This window comes from Engraulis encrasicolus, chromosome 1, assembly GCF_034702125.1.
Source record: "Engraulis encrasicolus isolate BLACKSEA-1 chromosome 1, IST_EnEncr_1.0, whole genome shotgun sequence".
Lineage (NCBI taxonomy): Eukaryota > Metazoa > Chordata > Actinopteri > Clupeiformes > Engraulidae > Engraulis > Engraulis encrasicolus.
In genome coordinates, this window is record NC_085857.1 from 28984152 (window position 1) to 29005559 (window position 21408).

The window sequence follows — 21408 nt, forward strand, 5'->3', positions numbered from 1 at the left end:
TTGCTTGTAGTTTACTACATAACAGGCATACATCAACCTACTCATTTGATTGATTGTTTGGGGCTTGCAGTGACATATACTGTATGTATCATTTATATACAGGTATTGTTTTTGTTTTTGTTGGTCACCCATGCTCAATGGACTATGTCGTTTAGTTAGTCTGAGCAGCAGTCCTGTCTCATTGCGCAAAACCGGTGATCAGAGCACTACCAAATAGGGATGTCAACAATTAATCAATGAATTGACCTTGGTTAATTAAAATGTTTATCGATTTTGAAAAAATGTATTGCAAATAATTACCAGCTCTACTGGCGAGACGCCTATGTGAAATTACCATGACGAAGTGTGTGTGTTAAGGGAACTGAGAAGAATGAGAACATTTCATTCACCTTTGGATTAAAGAATACATCAATTACTTAGAATTTAAGATTTATCTCATTTTTAGATTAACATTGAGATTTGAGGGGGGGGATGCTAGTTATCAATGAATCGTAAGTCGATTGATAAGGTCAACTAACATCTTCTATCTACGAAAAGTGAATAGTGTTGAGGGCTTTAGAAGTTGATTTGAGAAAAAAAAGTTCAGAGGCAAAAACTGTGCTGACTCACTGCGATTTATTAACAACAGCAATAGTGGAAGAAAAACACTGGAAAATCCCCCCAGAAAAATGTAGGAAAAAACCCTGAAAAAAACAAACAACCAAACAAATTATACTCTACAAAAATGCTACAGAATATGCAGTATATACTGTACACGTACGTAAGGGATAACGGCCGACAAGGAAGGTGAACGGTTCCACAAAGTCAATGGTAAGGCGGCACAGTAGTCCACACACACACACAATATCTTTACATTTAAAAAATCACATTGGAGATACAAATGTTAAGATAAAGTGCATGTGGGTGTGGACGGCTGTGCGGGGTTATGAGGGTGGATGATTTAAAGGTTTTATAATGTAATTGCATTCATGTCTTGTATGGATAACTTGGACCCTGAGTCAGTTGAATAAGAAAGGGATAACGGCCAATGAGGTGACTGGTCCCAAAAAGTTAATGGCTCGGCGGCGGCTCTGAACTCTGGTGACGTGCACAGTTGCCTCCGCCAAGCCATTAACTTTGTCGAACCAGTCAACCTCGAAGGCCGTTATCCGTCTTATCTTCCATTAGGGTAGGGTACTTTTTAAAATATCTTATTGTCTGTAAAGTTGTAGGAACCATGCCAACTGCACCAAAATCTTGTGATCAAGATAGATGCATCGCCACACGGGCGTCTAACTTAATGCTTCTAGAATCTTCGTTCGGAATGCTGACGTAGTACGTAGTGATTCTTTAGTTTTCCATAGATGATGTGCATGGTTTCTACAGCATGTTCCCTTAGAGATACCGTCTGCATTCCAAAATTAAGATTCTATGCCTGTCTAACTTAGTCGCACGCTTGGCGCCTGATTGGTAGGGTTTTACCTAATGAGGTAAACCTAATGAGGTAGCTCGTGTTGTTAATGAAAAACACTAAAAACCTGACTGGAAACCACCACAAACTTGATCCCACCAGCATGGAGTCAGCTGATAGCAAGACAAGTACACAGGTCAGATTACTGACATAAGTTACACGTGTTGGAAGTTTCTTATTTTTACTTTTGACACATCTGCTTGTTATGTACTACTTGTGTTCAAATGACGGCAAAGGCAACTTTGTGTGTGTAGCAGCGCCGTAGTACAACAGATTAACTTGAAATTCATGTGATTAAAGCTGGATATCCTTACCATAGTTTTAATTTTAAGATGTGGAATTAAGTTGGATATGAGGTTTTGTCTCACTCCTGATGACCTGTAGCTTTGGCTGAGTCAGTGGGTGCATTTTCCAGTGGAATTTCAGTGGAATGCTGGGTGAGAATACTTTGTAAAGTCAAGGTCACCCCCTGACAGCTTCCAATGTTGGGTGAATCAGTGGATTGCCTTTGCTGCGAATGAACAATTTTTTTGTGGCACCATAAATTACCTAAAGTCCTAAATGCTCTTCCACACAGAGAGCAGGGATGGGGCTTTTCTCCTGTGTGAGTTCTTTTGTGAAGGAGCAGACCTTTTTTGCTTGCAAGAATTTTCCCACATACATCACATTCAGAAGGATCATAGTATTTTGATGTCGACCTTACAGGATTCCCTGAGTTCACCTGTGACCCTTCTCCTGTGTGGGCAGCGAATTGCCTTTGCTGTGAATGAACAACTTTTTTGTGGCTACATAAATTACCTAAAGTCCTGAATGCTCTTCCACACAGAGAGCATGGGTGGGGTTTTTCTCCTGTGTGCGTTCTTTTGTGAAGGATTAGACTTTTCTTGCCTGAAAGTATTTTCCCACATACATCACATTCATGGGGACCATGATATTTTGATTTAGACTTAACAGGATTCCTTGAGTTCATGCGTGACCCTTCAGGCATTTGGTGTGAATGAGCAGCTCGTTTGTGCCTCCATAAATGACTTGAAGTCCTAAATGTTTTGCCACAATCAGCACAGAGATAGGGCTTCTCTCCTGTGTGTGTTCTTTTGTGAAGCATTAGACTTCTCTTGCCTAAAAGTATTTGCCCACATACATCACATTCATGGGGACTATTGTAATTTGATGTCGACCTTACAGGATTCCTTGAGTTCACTTGTGACCCTTCTCTTGTGAGGGCAGTGGTTTGGCTTTGCTGTGAATGAGCAATGTTTTGGTGTCTACGTAAATTACCAAAAGTAGTGAATGCTCTTCCACACTGAGCGCAAGGATGTGGTCTCTCTCCTGTGTGTGTTCTTTTGTGAATGCGTAGACCGTCCCCGCTTGAAAGTATTTTCCCACATAAATCACATTCATGGGGACCATTGTGTTTTAATTTTGACCCTTCTCCTGCGTGAGCAGTGGAGTGCCTTTGCTGTGAATGAACAACTTTTTGGTGTCTACGTAAATGACTTGAAGTCCTGAATGCTCTTTCACACAGAGCGCAAGGATGGGGTCTCTCTCCTGTGTGTGTTCTTTTGTGATGGATTAAACTTGTCTTGCCGGAAAGTATTTTCCCACATACATCACATTCATGGGGACCTCTGTATTTTAATTTAGACCCTTCTCCTGCATAAGCAGTGGATTGCCTTTGCTGTGAATGCACTTTTTGGTGTCTATATAAATGACTAAAAGTCCTGAATGTTCTTTCACACAGTGCGCAAGGATGGGGTCTCTCTCCTGTGTGTATTCTTTTGTGAATGCGTAGACCTCTCTTGGCTGAAAGTATTTTCCCACATACATCACATTCATAGGGACCATTGTATTTTGATTTAGACCCTTCTCCTGCGTAAGCAGTGCATTGCCTTTGCTGTGAATGCACTTTTTGGTGTCTGCGTAGACTTTTCTTGCATGAAAGTATTTTCCCACATACATCACATTCATGGGGATCATTGTATTTTGATTTAGACTTCACAGCATTCATTGAGTTCACTTGTGATCCTTCTCTTGTGTGGGCAGTGTGGTTGTCATTGCAGGGCTCATCCACCTCCTGATTGGGTGACGCAGTGGGTAACTCAGGCTCAGCAGTGCTCTCTTCAGGTGAGGAATGAGGTTCTTTATTGATGCAGCAGAAGTCAAATCCGTCATCTGTATAGAAAAACATTTTAAAAATGTATTTCTCTGAAGGAAATTACCAAATGAAAATGGAATGTATACAATATCATTGATCTTGTTAGTGTGTTATAGTTAAAGTAATTATTAACCCCAAATAATGTAGCTGACACTGAAGATTCTCATTCATCCAGGTCCACTTAGTACAGTGGTTTTCATCATTTTTTGCCCTAACGCCCCCCTGACCTCCTCATCAGAGGCGATTCCTCTTTTAGCGCATTCAGGCCGACTGAGAACCGTGCTGGAGCCCGTTCCCGCACCTAATCGTGAACCGGCTGTCATGTTCACGCCACAGATATTGGCGTTCGCGAACCGGAAAGTTGGTTCGCAATGCGAACCGCAAAATACTAGGTTTTTCTCTGCGAACCGTGACGACAGCGTGGCCGTCAGCAGGTTCATCCGGGTAACAAAGTCACGTGCGGAAAAAGTTCAGAGCCCGGTATGAACACGGGCGGTTCGCAGACAAGCACTTTGGTGTCGAACGTAACTGGTGCGGGCACCGACACCGGCTCCGTTCTGGTCGGCCTGAAAGCCCTATTGGAGTACAAGGGAGGCGCCGCCTCCTGTCCAAAATCACGGAGAATAGTATGTAAACTAATGCTTTACACGACTTAATAACATTGCTATTTCAGACCCAGCTCGATAGAAAATGCATGTGCTCAACTTAGAGATGAAACCAATCTGTAATAAGATCCCGAGGCTCGCACGAGTTTTTTTTTTCCGCTCATGACAACGCAAGCGAGTCGAGTCTCAATGGACTTCAATGGCATGTGGGATTGTACGCTTTTTCAATGGCAAAATGCTAAACGGTCATTGGCTATTGCAGTGAATTTTTTTTTTTGAGACTGAGCCTCACTGGGAGTGAATGGAGAAGAGAGGAGGGGGGAGGGACCGGAGACTGGAGCTCCGACTTGTGATTGGGTGAACCCCGTGTCAGTAGGCTACAGTAGTTGATTTCATTTCGAAATGCGGATACAGCTATTCATTGCAGTGTACTCCAGTTTTGTGTACATATTCTTGTAAACCTAGTGTTGCGAATAAAGTCTTAATAGTGGCACGTCCTTATCCTTTTTAATCTCCCAATTCAAAAGTTGATGTTGCCTACTTTTCGTTAGGACTAGCTTGCAAGAAAGCTAGAGAGCTATGCAAAATGCCAAGCATTGTGGACTAAATTCTGGTGAATTCCAGTCGTCCTTATGAGGAGAAAATGAATATCAAGGAGCAGAGCAGAGCACTGCCTAATATTGACTTGGTAAAAAAGGTAGGGAAGAACAACCGTTTCTTTTGAGCTTTCGTGGTATCTGATCAACTGGTTAACTGCCAAGTCCTGTGAGTGGCGAGTCCTTGTTTCCTACTGTGTTGGCAATGTCTGGTAAATAATTCAAGATTTTGCGACCTCTAGTGGTAAGTTAAGCCGTGCACCCAGTAATGAACAAAGACAACGAAGGCAAACTCAATCACATCATTATGTGGCGGAGGTAGGCCTAATGATAATAATAATAATAATAATAATAATAATAATAATATTAATAATAATAAAACATTTCCCTATGAATAGGCTACAAGGGGGATAATGATTAACGATTAACAAATTTGTTTCAACAAGAGTCCTTTAGTGTGTGAGGCCATATGTGGCTCAGGACCAATGTAAGATGTGTCAACCATGAAAACATGGCTGAGCTAAAGTATATAACTTGTAGGTTATTAAACCTGTAGACATTTAGGACAATCTAAGAATCTAAGTAGTGTTTCAAAGAGAATAATGAATAGCCCCCCCCTTTTTGCATTCTGGACATATTGTAATTGAACAGCCTCCCCTGTTTGACAGACTACCAGCCACCACCATATACCTTGTTTCAGTGCATAGCCCTGCACTATGCACAGGATGCTTGCGAGCTCGCTAGGAATAAACTTTCGGGAGGCTCGGTGCATAGCCTATGGACAACAAGCGCATGCACAGGTGCTTTTGCCAGCTCCTTGGCTCATGCTGCACTGAAAAACACACGAAATAAACAGCTACATCGCATAGTCTTTACAAAGACTGGCACGGTTGGCAGGATTGCAATGAGGCTGGAAAAAGGTTGAGAATAACTGTACTAGATAGTGTGGGTGGCCAGGCTACCTCGAGAAGCGAAACTTTGTGTAGTGTTCCAAGGTGGCATAGGTGGGCAACTGTTCTCTTACTTTCATAGGAATTAATGGGGGATTTCACTTTGCCAATTTCCTTGCATGTGTCCCTGCTGTAAACGTCTTTCAAACTTCAAAAAGCTGTCCAGCTAAGTTTCTTACTACTTCAGGGTTTCCGCTACATTCAATTCACAGTGGCGGGCCGCCACGCCTTCGCTATGCCCCGCCACCCTTTCGGAAAAAATTCGGAGACCTGTCAGGGTTCTAGCAAGTGCAAACTTGCATTGGGCTACCGCTACGCTATGATTCAGGACCGGTTACAGAGTAACGGCGTCCTGTCTGTATTTATTTGTACAATTAAGACAGATCTATGCCAGTAAGCTATCCCTTCTACCAAACTTGACACGTTTTCGTGGATTTTGACTGTTTTTACTTTTTTGTCATCTCTGTGAGCTCTGCGTTAGATTTCAGCTTTATCTCAATGCTATAGAGGGTCGGAAATGGCACCTTGGGTGGCACGCGACAGCATGAGTTATGTCCAAAAGTAGCCTATTGTGTTTGCTAAAACTAAAAGCCATCACTGTAAAACTACTTCACAATTAAAAGCAAAGAACTAAGCCTACTTAATTTCCTGCATTTACTTAAGACCTGATGTAAAACAGGAGGAATTTTCTATCAAAGAAAGGAAATATTCCGCTTTTTAGTCATTGAGCTACTGCGTAAAGTTCTGTGATCTGCCATCAAGTTACGTGCGCTAAGAAACATCATCTAAGTCTGACCGAGAGTACTGTTAACCACACTTCGGATAGTTCCAAATGTCGAAGTTGTTATAAGCCTAAGCTCTCTGCATAGCTAAGCAATGATACTCTTGATTTATTATAACATAAAAGGGGAGAACCGCAACAAACAACGCATTGCGCTCAAAGTTTTAAGAAAGAACATCAGCGTGCTGCCTCAACGTTTAGGCTACGTTAAATGACATAATACATATGGGTCTTGATATGACAAAATGATGTCTATATGCTTCATAATCTTTGAAAATAACCGTTCAGTAAAGCGTGTTCACGCGTCCCGACTTTCCTGCTTAATTATATCCCCGAAACGCGGAGCGTCGGGGATGTAATGGTTTTGCGTGCGCCGCCGCGTTTTTGGGTGAATGCTCTAGGGCAGGTTCATGAACTGATTCGAGTTTGGAGGTCAACACTTTCAAGATGGCTGAATTCAAGATGGCCGAATTTTTGTTTGGCCCATAACTTCTGACTGGGTGGATGGATTTCTCCCAGATTTGGTGTGTTAGTGCTCTAGGGTAGGTTCATGAACTTATTCGAGTTTGGAGGCCAACACTTTCAAGATGGCTGAATTCAAGATGGCCGAATTTTTGTTTGGCTCATAACTTCTGACCAGTCGGATGGATTTGTCCCAGATTTGGTGTGTTAATGCTCTAGGGTAGGTTCATGAACTGATTTGAGTTTGGAGGTCAACAGTTTCAAAATGGCAGAATTTTTATTTGGCCCATAACTTCTGACTGGGTGGATTGATTTGCCCGGTACTACCTTATTTTAACAGTTCACCATTTCAGTGAATCTACCATATTAGGTACAGTGTAACAATATTTAATACCATGTAATACTAGTGTAACAATATGCAATACCAGGAACAGTGTAATAACCAGTGTACAATATTGAATACCATGTAATACTAGTGTAATACCAGTGTAACAATATGCAATACCATGTAATACCACTTACACAAAAATACATGATGTAGTACAAAATTGGTACATGGTGTTACATTGGTATTACATGGTATTAAATATTGTTACAATGGTTATTACACTGTACCTAATGTGGTATATTCACTGTAATAGTGAACCATTAAAACAGTGTTACCATTTGCCCCATTTTTTGCTTCATTTTCACAATAGTCATTTGGTTTTAAGCCTATGCACGTCATTGATCTATGTATAGATATTAAATATATTTCTTTAATATTTTGTATTTATCATATACGTTTATGAAAAGGTGGACGGGAGTGGTAGGAATGATGGGGGACTGGAAGCGTTGCGTTTCGGGGATATACCTTAAGCAGTCGAAGGCGACTGCACAGGCAGTCTAGTTCTGTTATAGCTTCTGCAGTGCAGACACGTGTCATCCAAAAAATCCTATTATTCCCCCTTTTGTCTGTGGCGTGCACAAAGCAAAGCGCTGTGTCTCTCAAAATCTGTTGTTTATTTAACATAAAACAACGCATAAAATAACGGCATCCTTGCACGTCCTTCCAGCGGTCTAGTAGCCTAGCTATTCTTGGGTTGCAGTTGACGAAATAGTGCTGCCCCTGGTGGCGATCTACAGCTGCTGGTGGACAACCCTGGCTTGGAGCCATTGAAACCCATTCAAAAGTACATTTTTTCGATGTTCGACAGAATATTTTTAATTAGACCTTACGACACACCATGGGTCTTGTTTAAAAGCTGAGAACCTCAGCTTTCCATACCTGAAAACGGTATTTTCCTAGCATCTACCAATCCGAAGGTAAGTGTGGGGTTACTTTTCTAAAGATAGCGTTTTGTTTCCTTGGAAACGGACGCAGTTTATGCGTGATGTGCTATTTACGCAGCGAACCTTAAACGGTGGTCAACACTGTGTTTTCCCCTCCCAAAATGCCTCAATTCACAATCGCCAAGTATCTCTCCCTACATGCCGGGTCCAACCGCTTGCAGTAGTCGCTCATTTCCATGTTTACGTTGTCAAGGAGCTTCCTGTCCACCATATATGAGTTACTGTATCATTGTGAGTAACACATAAACCGCGTCCGTTTCCAAGGAAACAAAACGCTATCTTTAGAAAAGTAACCCTGCACTTAAAGTGGACTACCTTCGGATTGGTCGGTGCTAGGAAAATACCGTTTTCAGGTATGGAAAGCTGAGGTTCTCAGCTTTTAAACAAGACCCATGGTGTGTCTTAAGGTCTAATTAAAAATATTCTGTCGAACATCGAAAAAATGTACTTTTGAATGGGTTTCAATGGCTCCAAGCCAGGGTTGTCCACCATTTCAAATTCGCGCGCTCCATTGGGCTTTTGGGCTGAACATCTACCATTGAATACACTGAAATATGAGAGACATACTACATTTCCACAGTCAACATGCAACATTTAAATGTAGGCTTAAAATAACTGGCTATGGTGTGATTTTGCTTAGGCTAGCCTATGTTAAATATCCAAATAGCCTATCCATTCATATTTTTCATTCATATCTTATTTTGTGCCTTTTTGTTTCATTAAACATCATTTGTAGGCCTCCTTAAAACTGTTGTAGGCCTACTGCAATATAAAGAAACCTGCTGTTTCAGTGCAGTAGCATATGACTGCATTATCATAAGGCCTACTGCAGTGTGTTTTTGTAGGTGTGAATTCAGTTATTCACAGGAAACATGTGATACGGTTACACTCCTGGGGAAAAAAAGTTTTCACAGAAGGGGAAGCATGGTCTTTGCATCTCTGGTTACATTATAGTTTGGGTCATAGGCAGCAGCCAGATCAACTGTAAGACTATTATAACACATTAGTGTGATACATCATTGGTTCCCAAACTGGGGGCCGGGCCCCCAGGGGGTCTCCTTGGCTGGCAGGGTCGTGCCACCACGCCTTCAAGAAAATCCTGGAGGAAACCCTGTACTTGATCTCACCATTACAACTGGCTCATGTTATATGGTGACAATGCCAAAACAAAGAAAATGTCAACACAAATAACATGATTACAACCAAACCGCCATTTACTTTTTTATTAACATGATGGTGATGGAAAATACAAACCACCCCAGCCCCTATAGAAGAACCTTTAAAAAATCTTAGCAGTTCACGAGTTACTCTGAACTCTGGGTGCTTGTCTCCTAACTGCTAAGTAGTCCGTCCTTCACCATGCATGTTTTAAACAGGGTAATTTCACGTGAAATCAGACACTATCAAAGCCACTATCAAAGTGATGAGCAGCACAGACAACTCGCCCGGCATCCCAAAACACGAGCATCGAGAATCATGGTTAATGGCATGCACAGAGCTTGGGTGTCTGATGTGGCAACGAAAAGTGGAATTAAAACCACAATGTCAGATGGATGTGCTGCGGTCAAGACGCTGTAAATGTATTAATCCAAGAGGGAAATTAAAGCTGGGCTTACACTGTGCGACTTTTGCCCCGATTTTGCCCTGATTTGGCACTCGCACGACTTTTTGAGATTCGGGCCGATTTCTTGCTCAATCGCAGGTCAATCGTGAGTCTCGCATCGTGCAGTGTACATGGGGTAACGACAAGCGATTTCGCCTCACGATCGTGCAATCGCAGGGTCGCAAGAAAATCAAAACGGTTTGAAATTCTGGTCGTGGCTCGTGCGTAAATCGCAGAGTTAAAGCAGTGCTACGACCCAATTTGACACTTCACATGCACAAATGAATAGGGTCGTGCGATTCGCTGTTGAGCGCGACCTCATCTCCACCTCAGGTGCGCATGTTCCCTCCTCTGCAGACCGGGGAAACATGCCTGTCGCGTCGTACGGTGGAAGCATTTCGGTCGCATCAGACTGTCGGCTCGTGTAGTGTGAGGACGTGAGTCGTGAGCTGTGAACTTTTAAACAGTGAAATTCCATCGTGCAGTGTGAGCAGAAGCTTAAAGGCCAACTTCCGATAAAACTCAGTTTTACTCACTCCTTTCGAAGATCGGACGGTCACCCCAAGTTAAACTCACTTGCAAGGCTCTCATAGCGGTGTGTCACCTCACCTGGTTGTGTTTCCCGGTGTTTCCCAATTTACATAAATAATGCAGAAAAATGAACGAATCATGAAAGCCTTTCTGTGTTGCGTCACGTCGAAAGAAGGCGTTGCCCACAAAGGTTTATATCGACCCATTTATCTAAAAACATGTCGAGTAATTTTTTTCTGCTTGTTTTCAAAACAAGCAACGTCCCGAAAATCTAGCATAGCTTAGCTATCGGCTGGTTGCTACTCTCAGGTACACACACAGCACAAAGCCTCATACATAAAGCCAGCTCACTCTGGTTGCTCCGTGCCTGCAGCTCGCCTAGGGGTCGCTGTCGAAAGAGCACAGCCCTGAATGGCGCCCCTATAGTGCAGTACCACCCGGGGAAGTGGCGACTCTGTTTCCCATTACATTCTCTCCAAGAACTGGAGGACTGAGCCAATCAGAGACGCGTTTCTTCGAGAGCAGGAGGAGTGAGCCAATCAGAGACGCATTTCCACGAGAAACACGGAACACTCTCTCGTTTCTCCACAAGCCACCTTGCCAGCTTGCAAAAACGTCTTGAAACAAAGCAACCAGAACGTTTTTTAAAACAGGACCAACGCGTAACACATTCAATAACAATGGGGAACACGGCAATATTAATTAAATGACGTTGAGAGGCCATCTTTAAGACCCACGAGTGAAAATATCGCACAGTGTATGCCCGGCTTAAGGGTGAATGCCACACGCAGATGTTGGCAGCTTAGCCTACATTAGGCCTACGCATCCCCTTGCGCGTCCGCAGACATGTTGTTTAATAGGCCTACTACAGTCTTACATAGGCTAATTATTTATATTAAAAAAAAATGCGGGTCGGGTTGGGCCGGGTTAAAAAATAGTATTGTATTCTTTTCGGACCGGGCGGGTTTGGTTGGCTGCATGATGGGTCGGGCTGGGGCGGGGCGGCCCGCGCATCACTAGCGCCTGGGTTTATTAGAAGGCCTTGCTCATTTGTGGTCGAGGCAAAATGTTACCATATTGCACTTTGGATGCGGAAGCTACGTATTCTCCACCTGCTCCTCTCAGTTGTGGTTGTAACAGCAACGAGTTTGCCGCATTGTTGTACGTATCGGTACTTTTCAAACACAGTATAGTACAGTTTTAAATCTGATTGTTGGAAGCCACTGTCCGTCAAAAAATAAGCTCACGTGGTTGGCTGCCAGTGTCTTGGCCCTCCTCATAACATCGTATTTACAAACACTGGGAACCCATGTAGGGCAACGACTATTACACTTGAAAAAACAACAACAACAAACAAAGAAAGAAAGAAACCCCTTTCATTTCTCCTGAATGTGGGACTTACTTCTTGGGTCGTAATCCCTGTCGTCGCACTCATCATCCTGATGACACAGGTCATCACCGTAGTCATCGTCTTCACCCTCATAGCTGATGTCCTCCATCGGTTTAATCTTAAAAACTCTGTCAGGCCCCAGCAGTTCACGGCAGTCTTGTAGCTTCACTAACATCACAGGCAGTTTCAGTTGCTGTGATGAGGTCAGTGCATCATCATCATCGTCATCATCATCATCCTCAGCAGCAGGAGACGCTGGAAAATCTGCCCAGTCGTCCTCCAGTTCCTGTGGCAATGTCAGTTCCTGTGGTGATGTCGGCGTGTCTGCTGGGTCGTCTCCAGAAGTGCAGGACAGAAAGACGTTTGGTGGGATCTCACAACCCTAAAGTGTTCAAACACAACAGTTGCATTACGTTCTAATTGAGGAGCCCATACACTTAAACTCCTTATTGGGGGTTTTATTCCATTGCAGAACTACATGGATCAATTTGGATATACAGTCCCAGGAAAAAGTTTGTACACCCTTTGAAATGTCTTACATTTTTGTCAAAATTGATCATAAAACATGGTCGGACCTTCCCGGAAATCTCAAGAAGGAACAATCAGAGTCTGCTTTAATTAATTCCACTCAAACATTTACATGTTATCATATTTTTATTGGTCATAAGGCCATAATATTCACAGGAGAGCAGGGCATAAGTAAGTACACCCTTGCATTAAGTAGGGTTTAACCCTCAGTTAGTTGCAATATCATCAACCAGACTTGTCCTGTAGTTGCAGATCAGATTAACAAAACAATCTGTTTGTATCTTGTCTCCCTCTTCTTTAGAGAACTGCCTCTCGTCAGCAAGGTTTGTGGGATGTCTGGAGTGCATAGCTTTCTTGACTTCATGCCATTTAATCTCAATTGTTTTTTGTCAGAGCTTTGACTGGGCTATTTCAGAATGTGTATTTCATTATTATGAAGCCATTCTAAAGTCGATTTGCTTCTAAAGTATGGTTTGTTGTCACATTTCAGGACCCATACTCTTGTGTGCTTCAACTGTGTGACAGACTTCCTCACGTTTTTTCTGTAAAATATCACAATAAACTTAAGTTCATTGTTCCACTGATAATAGCAAACTGTCAAGGGCCTGAGGCAGCAATGTAGCTGCATATAATGATGCTCCCGCTACCATACTCAGAAGAGGAGATGTAACCAAGAATAGCTAAAAAGGGGATTCATTCTGCCAATCTAAAATTAATGGGGTTTCTGTCTAAAAAAATATTGCTGCACCTTTGAGGTTTGCGAAAAAGTATGTATATGCTTCATAGAATTACTGCAAAATATTCTGTAGACTAACATTGAAACCAAAGTTGAATTGTTCAGGGGAACACACAATGTCATGTTTGGAGGAGAACTGGAGAACCACACCTTGACCAAAACATCATCTCTGCCTTTGAGTATGGTGGCGGGAGCATCATTATATGCGGCTACCTTGCTGCCTCAGGCCCTTTTGAGTTTGCTATCATCAGTGGAACAATGAACTCAGAAGTTTATCAAGATATTTTACAGAAAAAAAGTGAGGTAGTCTGTCACACAGTTGAAGCACACAAGAGGATGGGTGCTGAAATGTGACAACAACCCATACTTTAGAAGCAAATCGACTTTAGAATGGCTTCATAATAATGAAATACACATTCTGGAATAGCCACGTCAAAGCCCTGACAAATAAACAATTGAGATTATCAGGCATGAAGTCAAGAAAGCTATGCACTCCAGACATCCCACAAACCTTGCTGACGAGAGGCAGTTTTCTAAAGAAGAGGGAGACCAGATACATCCAGATTGTTTTGTTAATCTGATCTGCAACTACAGGAAGCATCTGGTTGAGGTTATTGTAACTTAGGGTTAAAACCTATTGAATGCAAGGGTGTACTTACTTATGCCTTGCTGTCCTGTGAATGTTTACATCTTATGGCCAATGAAAATATGAAAACTTGTAAATGTTTGGGTTGAATTAATTAAAGCAGACTCTGGTTGTTCCTTCTTGCGATTTCCGGGAAGATCAGACCATGTTTTATGACCAATTTTGACAGAAAGGTAAGAAATTTCAAAGGGTGTACAAACTTTTTCCTGGGACTGTATCTGAATACTGGAAGAAGTCATGCTGCCATATAGGGATGTAAATAAAATCGAAATGTATCGATGTATAGGAAGTATCGGCCGGCGATTTAATCGAATCGCATCGTATCGTGGGGCATTCTTAAGAATCGAAAAGAATCGAATCGCTGGCCCCTGTGCAATGCCCTAGCTCCATAACACAATAGTAGTGGAAAAGTAATAGGAAAAAATCGAATCGAACCGAATCGGATCGTATCGTGGGGAATTCTCAAGTATCGAAAAAAAAAATCGAATCCCTTATTTAAGAAATCGATACCGTATCGTATCGTCATGAAGGCTGTGATTTACACCCCTACTGCCATATGCTGATGAGAAAATGCCTTTGCCATTGGCTATCTGCCCCCTAGATAATACCTCCAGTATTGTGTGAAGTGCTCTAATGCCATGTTCAGACCAAGAGCAAACTACGCTGCCTGGTAGCGGAGGTAGCAGAAGAAGTTTCGCCTGAATTTGCTATATTCGCTCTGGACGCGGCATTGACATGTTAGATTTATCTAATCACATAACGGCCATAGCTCATAGGTCGTAGCTGATTACCATAAGATTAGCTGACTTTTTATCGTTAAAATTCGCTCTGGTCGCTCAGGAAGCTTCGCCCCTGGCAAATTCGCTCTGGTAGTGCTGGTCGCGCACCCTCCAAAGAGAAATAATGACTTCTGTCACTACGTTCGCTCCTGGTCTGAACACGACATAATCGTCCTGAAGTATGCACACTCTGTCGCACGCGGTTGCATGCATAATTGAAGGCACACAGCAAGCATGTCCCCCTTACCCAGCCTAATATCGACCAGCCATATTGGCTGGTGATGAGGGGAAAAAATATTTAGAAGCCTGACTATTACTTAATACTGCTATTGCCACGGTTTATAAACTTAAACTTGATTACAACGTATTTCAAACTTTCTCAACCAATAAAGATCCGTTCATGCATTCATTCATTCATTAGTGCCATGGTTTATAAAGAAGTTAGCACTAATTTCTTCCTCATTACTGAATGTAGATAACTGACCGGCAGCTTACCAATGCAGTGATGTCATTTTCTCTTGCACGCCGATCTTGCTGATGTCTCTGTCCAATTGTGTCGTCATCACGGTACTTGCTGTGGCTGTGGAGGGAGTCACCATAACAACAGCAGGTGGAATGTCACAATGAGCTGTTTGTTACATGGCAGGGTTCTAGATTCCACGTCCCATACATACAACATGCAAATAAGGTTGCTGGAACTTGGTCCAGGAAGACAGATGCTGAGGCACTCAAGGTTGCAATTTTTTTAACTTTTTTATTTGGCTACAATGCCTACGCGTTTCGGCCCTTATGGCCTTCTTCAGGGCGTACCCCTAAGGTTGCTGGAACTTCTTTAGCACGGTTTCACATTATGACATTAATTTACATTCAATTAGATTAGACCTGGCTGAAGCCATGGAATGAGATAGGGAGTGGAGAGTTCGGGTGGGATTGACCCTGATCTACATTCCCATCTCCTTAACCACTAAGGAGCCGTTTCCACGTAGCAGGATATTTTTTATATGTGGATATTTTTTCCTCCTGGTTACATTGGTTTTGGCCTTCCGTTTCCACATAGCAGATATTTAAAATCCAGATATATATAAAGCAGGCTTTAAAAATATCCTGTTTAGGGGGCTGAGACGCATTTGTTACAATGGAAGATTTATTTTTATCCACATGTTGCGTTTACACCTGAATAGGAGAAAGAAAATACCCTGCTAAAAACATATCCTGCTACGTGGAAACAGCACCTAAGACATGGCTGCCCACATCAGCAAGGTTCTTCACCTGGGGCGTAGGTGGAGTGAGCAGCCGCTAGGAGTGGCTGCGAGAACACGGTCTATCTCCGTTTCTGTTGACATGTGTATGATTGACTAATGTGTATTCTGTACCACTACTGTATCGGTTCCACGCCACAAGGGGGTGTTATTGATTTGACATGAGATGTATATGATTGGTGACGTCACACCCCCTATATAACTGAATGTTCTGGGATTGATCATTCTCTTGAGCAGTGTTGCCAGATTGGGCTGTTTCCTGCCCAATTGGGCTGCTTAGGATGGCCGTGTGCGGGTAAAAATGGCATTTATCAGAAAAACTTGCCCACTTTTAGCCATAGAAATCAATAGAATTGGGCGGGATTTTGTGCTTCTAGGCGGGTTTTGAACATTTTTTGGGCTGGAAATCATCAGCCTCATCTGGCAACCCTGCTCTTGAGTGCTCTTGAGTCATGGACCAACCGCTCCTGAGCAGTGTGTTTGATTATCATACTTAAAATAAATATGCCTTGAGGCTGAAGTGAGTTATTCGTCTACGACTACTTTCTGAAACCTGCACATTGTACTTCTGCTGTGGATGTTAGCGCTCCTGCTAACAGTTTCTTTTCGCAAACACGCCATATTGCACATATAACACAATCCACCCTCATCAAAACTATAACAGTAACTGATTTTATGAACTCAAAAGACAAGACAGGTTAGTCTTGTATAGGATATTGACAGGCTGGAATGTAGAAGTAGTAAAAGTAACTCCCTCAATACAGCGCAAACAATTTGCAAAACTACTTTCCACTATTACGACACCAAGCCTACAGTATAATGTCATGTCTGACTGTGGATGGTGGAGGTGAAGATTGAGTGTGTGTACCGTCTGTGCTGCTCCAGCTGTTGCTGCAGTGTCTGCACCTCATCCCTCAGTGCTCTGATCACCTGTTGGGTGGGTGAGATGGGAAGGAAACTCAGGATGGGTGCACAGAACAATGGTCTATTTTGTGTGCACAATTTTGTAGATTTTAATCTTACAAACCAAACACACTCATCAATGGGTCAGAATGGCTGCCAAACAGAACTTTCACCAGCATTTGGCCAATTGGCTGGTGTAAATTTAGAGCCCTCAATGTATTACATAGATATTAGGCCTGTAAAAAACATCGAGTGGCAAACTGTTTTTTCTTACCTTGTTTGCCTCAGTGAGTTTGTCGTCCTTCTCCTCAAGTCTTTTCTGTAGATCTTCTAAAACTAGTCTCAGAGTCTGGCATTTACACACTTGTTCTTCATACTCCAGTAACCGCTGCAAATGGACTACATTCGCCTGTAATATTGATTTGAAGCCCGGCGAATTACATTCCGGATCCTGTAAGAGAAATCATTCATTCATTCTCAAAAGCTAAGATAGCCCATTGGACAGACTATGTGCAGCTGTTTTTTGGTAAGATACCACCAGGTTATGCTACAGTTCTGGTTGTCTTTAGACATAAAAGTGTGTACGTGCGTGCCCACTATTCTGTTTCAAAAACAAAGTAATTCATAAATTGATTACGCAAAGGCAAATTGTTTGCATCATTTTCAGAACCCATGTACACTTACCATGCTTATTATCCACAACACAACTTCGCGTAGCCTGTCGCGCGTTCACCTTTCTTTGGAAATCGACCCTTGCTCTTCCAAGACTGACTATTATATTTTTAAGTAAGACGCAATGTTCACGTGCAGATGGTTAAGAGACGTGTGGTAGTTTTATAAAGAGTACAGCCAAATCCAGGGCTTTGCTAAACATTTTAAATGCATCTTGTGAAAAAACGCATGCAATTGGCGAAGAAGCAAAGTATGCCAAAAACTGCTGCCCTCGTGCGGAGTGGGGATTACAAACACGAGAAAGCGCAAACATTAGGCTCGTTCGTGACGACGCAGTAATATTTTTGCTAGGCAGTGGGCATGCGCACTTTGCCAGTTTGATGCATTCTGGCAGGGGGTGTTCCATAGGGGTAGAAAATAACACTAGAGGGGACATGGCAATCAAAGAAATTCGACAGAGAAGAACAATCTCTAGGGGGGAAATGCATTGGCCACGGTGTAGTACGGGAGCGTTGCCTGAGGACACGAAGCCTGAGGACACATGGAAAATTAACTCCCTTGAGCATGGTCATTGGTCAGTGGGTGCGATGGATACAATTTTCGTACTCCCTTGCACATGGTCAGTGGGGACGACACCATGATGGATAATTTATGGCCAATTAACGGCAGCTGTTGGTCAGCAGTAATTGCTGGGGGTAATTAGGGACAGCTGACAGACATTCACGCTGTCCTATGACCTGTTCCACAGGGAATAACATTTCCGTACTCCCCTCGCCATCATTTCCTACTACGCTGTTATGACGTGAGTAAGCCCTCTTGTCTCAAGCCTCTTTGATGGCAATTCACGACAGCACTGGGAAGTGGCACATGACGCCTCCCATTAGCCCCATACGACTTGTGTTGCTGTCGATCAACATTGACGAAGCACGTGAGCGAGAACTTGTTGTCACGATGTGGGTGCATTTAGAGTCGGCCAGAAATATGAACGAGACGATGAGCTCGCACCGGTTTGCTCTACTAACACACCACGTGTGAGGAGTGGGGGGACAGGCGGTGAGGAGGAGCTGAAGTGGGGACCTGCGCAAACTTGTGTAGAGGTGTGAGAGAAGACCCATATACACACGTGAGTGAGTTGTTGACCAACCAGTTCATGGGCGCGTGACCTCGGAGGCAGTCCGCCGACGAGCCTTGAAGGGGATAAGCAACTGCAGAGGTTGCAAGATCTGACTGCAGCCGCATTCATCCCGCGATAGTTTTAAACCATGTGACATGTCACCTCGTCAACGCAACGTCGACGAAATTTCGAAGTTTGACAGGAAATCTAACCGTCATGCAGCATTTTCATCCAGGATGCATTGCTGTCTGCATGTGCATGTCTGCGTTGATGTCATGTCGAATGTAAGTACATTCGACATGACATCAACGCAGACATGGATGACAATCTATCTGCGAGAGCCACGTTAGAACACGCCCACCTCTGTTAAAAATGGACCAAAACTGTGTGTTTATGAAGTAACCCATTAATCAAAGACCAGTTTTGAAATGTCAGGATAAATATCTACTTAAATCATATGAGTCGATAAAATACATCTAAAAATCGAATTATATTAAATCTGTACATATTTAGCAACACACTTCAACTATTGTCCTTGTAGAGTGTGTTGATGGACATTTTCACATTATTAAGCCATTTTTTGACAGCGGTGAGCCTCCTTCTCCATTCATTCCATTTATCAGACCTACCTACAGATAATGGCCGCCACAGATTGCCGTCAGAAGGGGGGGTGAACATTTGGTGACGCAATGTCAGATCGATAATTATCGAGGTTGATCTCAAGTGGAAGTATAGAACAACGAGTATGGCAAGCGGTTTTATCAATAGCTCGAATATCCACAATTGTCATTGTAGATATCAACAATGTCATTCTGGATAGTCGCAATTGCATTTTGGATAGTCGTGATAGCCATTGGAGATATCTAAAACATCATTTCGAATATTCAAAATGATAGTTATAGATATCTACAATTGTATTTTGACTAGGCGAAACTGAGTTACAGATACAGTGCCCTCCATAATTATTGGCACCCCTGGTTGAGATGTGTTAAAAGCCTTAAAATAAATTCAGTGTTTATTGCAGAAGAACACTGTCACACTGAAAATTGTAGGAAAATGTAGCCTTCAACTCAAATGAATTGTAAGAAAATAAAAAAATCCCTGACTAAAAAATAATTATTTTTCATTAAATCACCTGTTCCACAATTATTGGCACCCTTAACAATTCCCAGGAAATAAATATAATTGAGGCATTTCTGTCATTTCTACAGTAGTTTACAAAGTTTACCAGAGTATGTAGGAACATTTAATTAGTAATTCATCACTTCCTGTTTCCCTGGGGTATAAATATGACGTGACACCGAGGCCATTTCTCTTATCCACTCTTAAACATGGGAAAGACGAAGGAACACAGCATACAAGTGAGGCAGATGTGCGTCGACCTTCACAGGTCAGGCAGAGGCTACAAGAAGATTGCCACTCAACTGCAGCTGCCCATATCCACTGTGAGAGGAATAATTAAGAAATTCAAAACAACTGGAACAGTGGTAAACAAGCCTGGACGAGGACCCAAGTTTATTTTGCCACCACGCACAGTGAGGAGGATGGTAAGAGAAATCAAAAGATCTCCAAAGCTCACTGTTACAGAATTACAACAAATGGTAGCATCCTGGGGTCACAAAGTCTCCAAATCAACCATCAGGCGCTGTCTACACGCCAACAAGCTGTTTGGGAGGCATGCACGGAGAAAACCTTTCCTCACTCACAATCATAAACGCAAGCGTCTGGAGTTCGCCAAGCGGTATTGGGGCTTCAACTGGGACCGTGTGCTTTGGTCAGATGAGACCAAGATTGAGCTTTTTGGCAACAAACACTCTAAGTGGGTCTGGCGTATTACGAAAGATGCGCATGCTGAAAAGCACCTCATACCCACTGTGAAGTATAGGGGTGGGTCAGTGATGCTGTGGGGCTGTTTCGCTTCCAAAGGCCCTGGGAACCTTGTTAGGGTGCATGGCATCATGAATGCTTTGAAATACCAGGACATTTTAAATCAAAATCTGTTGCCCTCTGCCCGAAAGCTGAAGCTGGGTCGTCACTGGGTCTTTCAGCAAGACAATGACCCTAAACATATGGTCAAATCTACACAGAAATGGTTCACCAGACACAAAATCAAGCTCCTCCCATGGCCATCTCAGTCCCCTGACCTCAACCCCATTGAGAACCTGTGGGGTGAGCTGAAGAGGAGAGTACAGAGGAGAGGACCCAGGTCTCTGGATGATTTAGAGACATTCTGCAAAGAGGAATGGCTGAAGATCCCTCTTTCTGTCTTTTCCCATCTTGTGAAACATTATAGGAGAAGATTAGGTGTTGTTTTGTTGGCAAAAGGGGGTTGTACAAAATATTAACACCAGGGGTGCTAATAATTGTGACACACATTATTTGATGTCAAATAATTATTTCTTTATGTGGGATTTTTTCCCACTGAATAAATGCACTTGTATTGAAGGTTGGATTTTTCTCTTTTTTTCCATTAAGGTCCCATATTATTTAGAAAAAAAATAAAATAATTGGAAGCTAAAAAACACATCTCAACCAGGGGTGCCAATAATTATGGAGGGCACTGTATTTACAATGACGTCATTGAAAACGACATTCAACTCTGGCTGTGGCATTCCAACAAAGATAAATTGGTACTAATTGGCCCAAATTGAGCAGAAAACAATCTATATGCCATAATATCACCAGCCTGAAACTTTGATGTAAAGGCAGGGTTGACCCATATTTTCATGTTGTTGACGCCAAATTCTGTCCATTTCACCTGAGTGTTGCAGTTGATATCAAGACTCATCAACCTTCTAGTGTTGTTTATGGTGAGCCTGTCCAAATTGTTGCCTCATTTACCTGTTCTTAACTGACAGGAGTGGCACCAAATGTGGTTTTCTGCTGCTATAGCCCATTTGCCTCACGATTTGATGT

At 42.7% G+C, this 21408-nt stretch overlaps 1 protein-coding gene across 1 annotated transcript; it reads right to left on the reverse strand.

The window, feature by feature from the left end:
- Positions 1-596: 596 nt before the first annotated feature.
- On the reverse strand, positions 597-17630 carry LOC134449790 (zinc finger protein 271-like). The gene is made up of 6 exons (XM_063199900.1): positions 17391-17630; positions 16981-17157; positions 16672-16733; positions 15040-15124; positions 11868-12237; positions 597-3622 (listed from the first exon to the last, which is right to left on the reverse strand). Exons 1-6 carry the CDS (start codon positions 17391-17393, stop codon positions 1815-1817), a joined length of 2505 nt encoding a protein of 834 aa, XP_063055970.1. The 5' UTR covers positions 17394-17630; the 3' UTR covers positions 597-1814.
- Positions 17631-21408: the final 3778 nt, after the last annotated feature.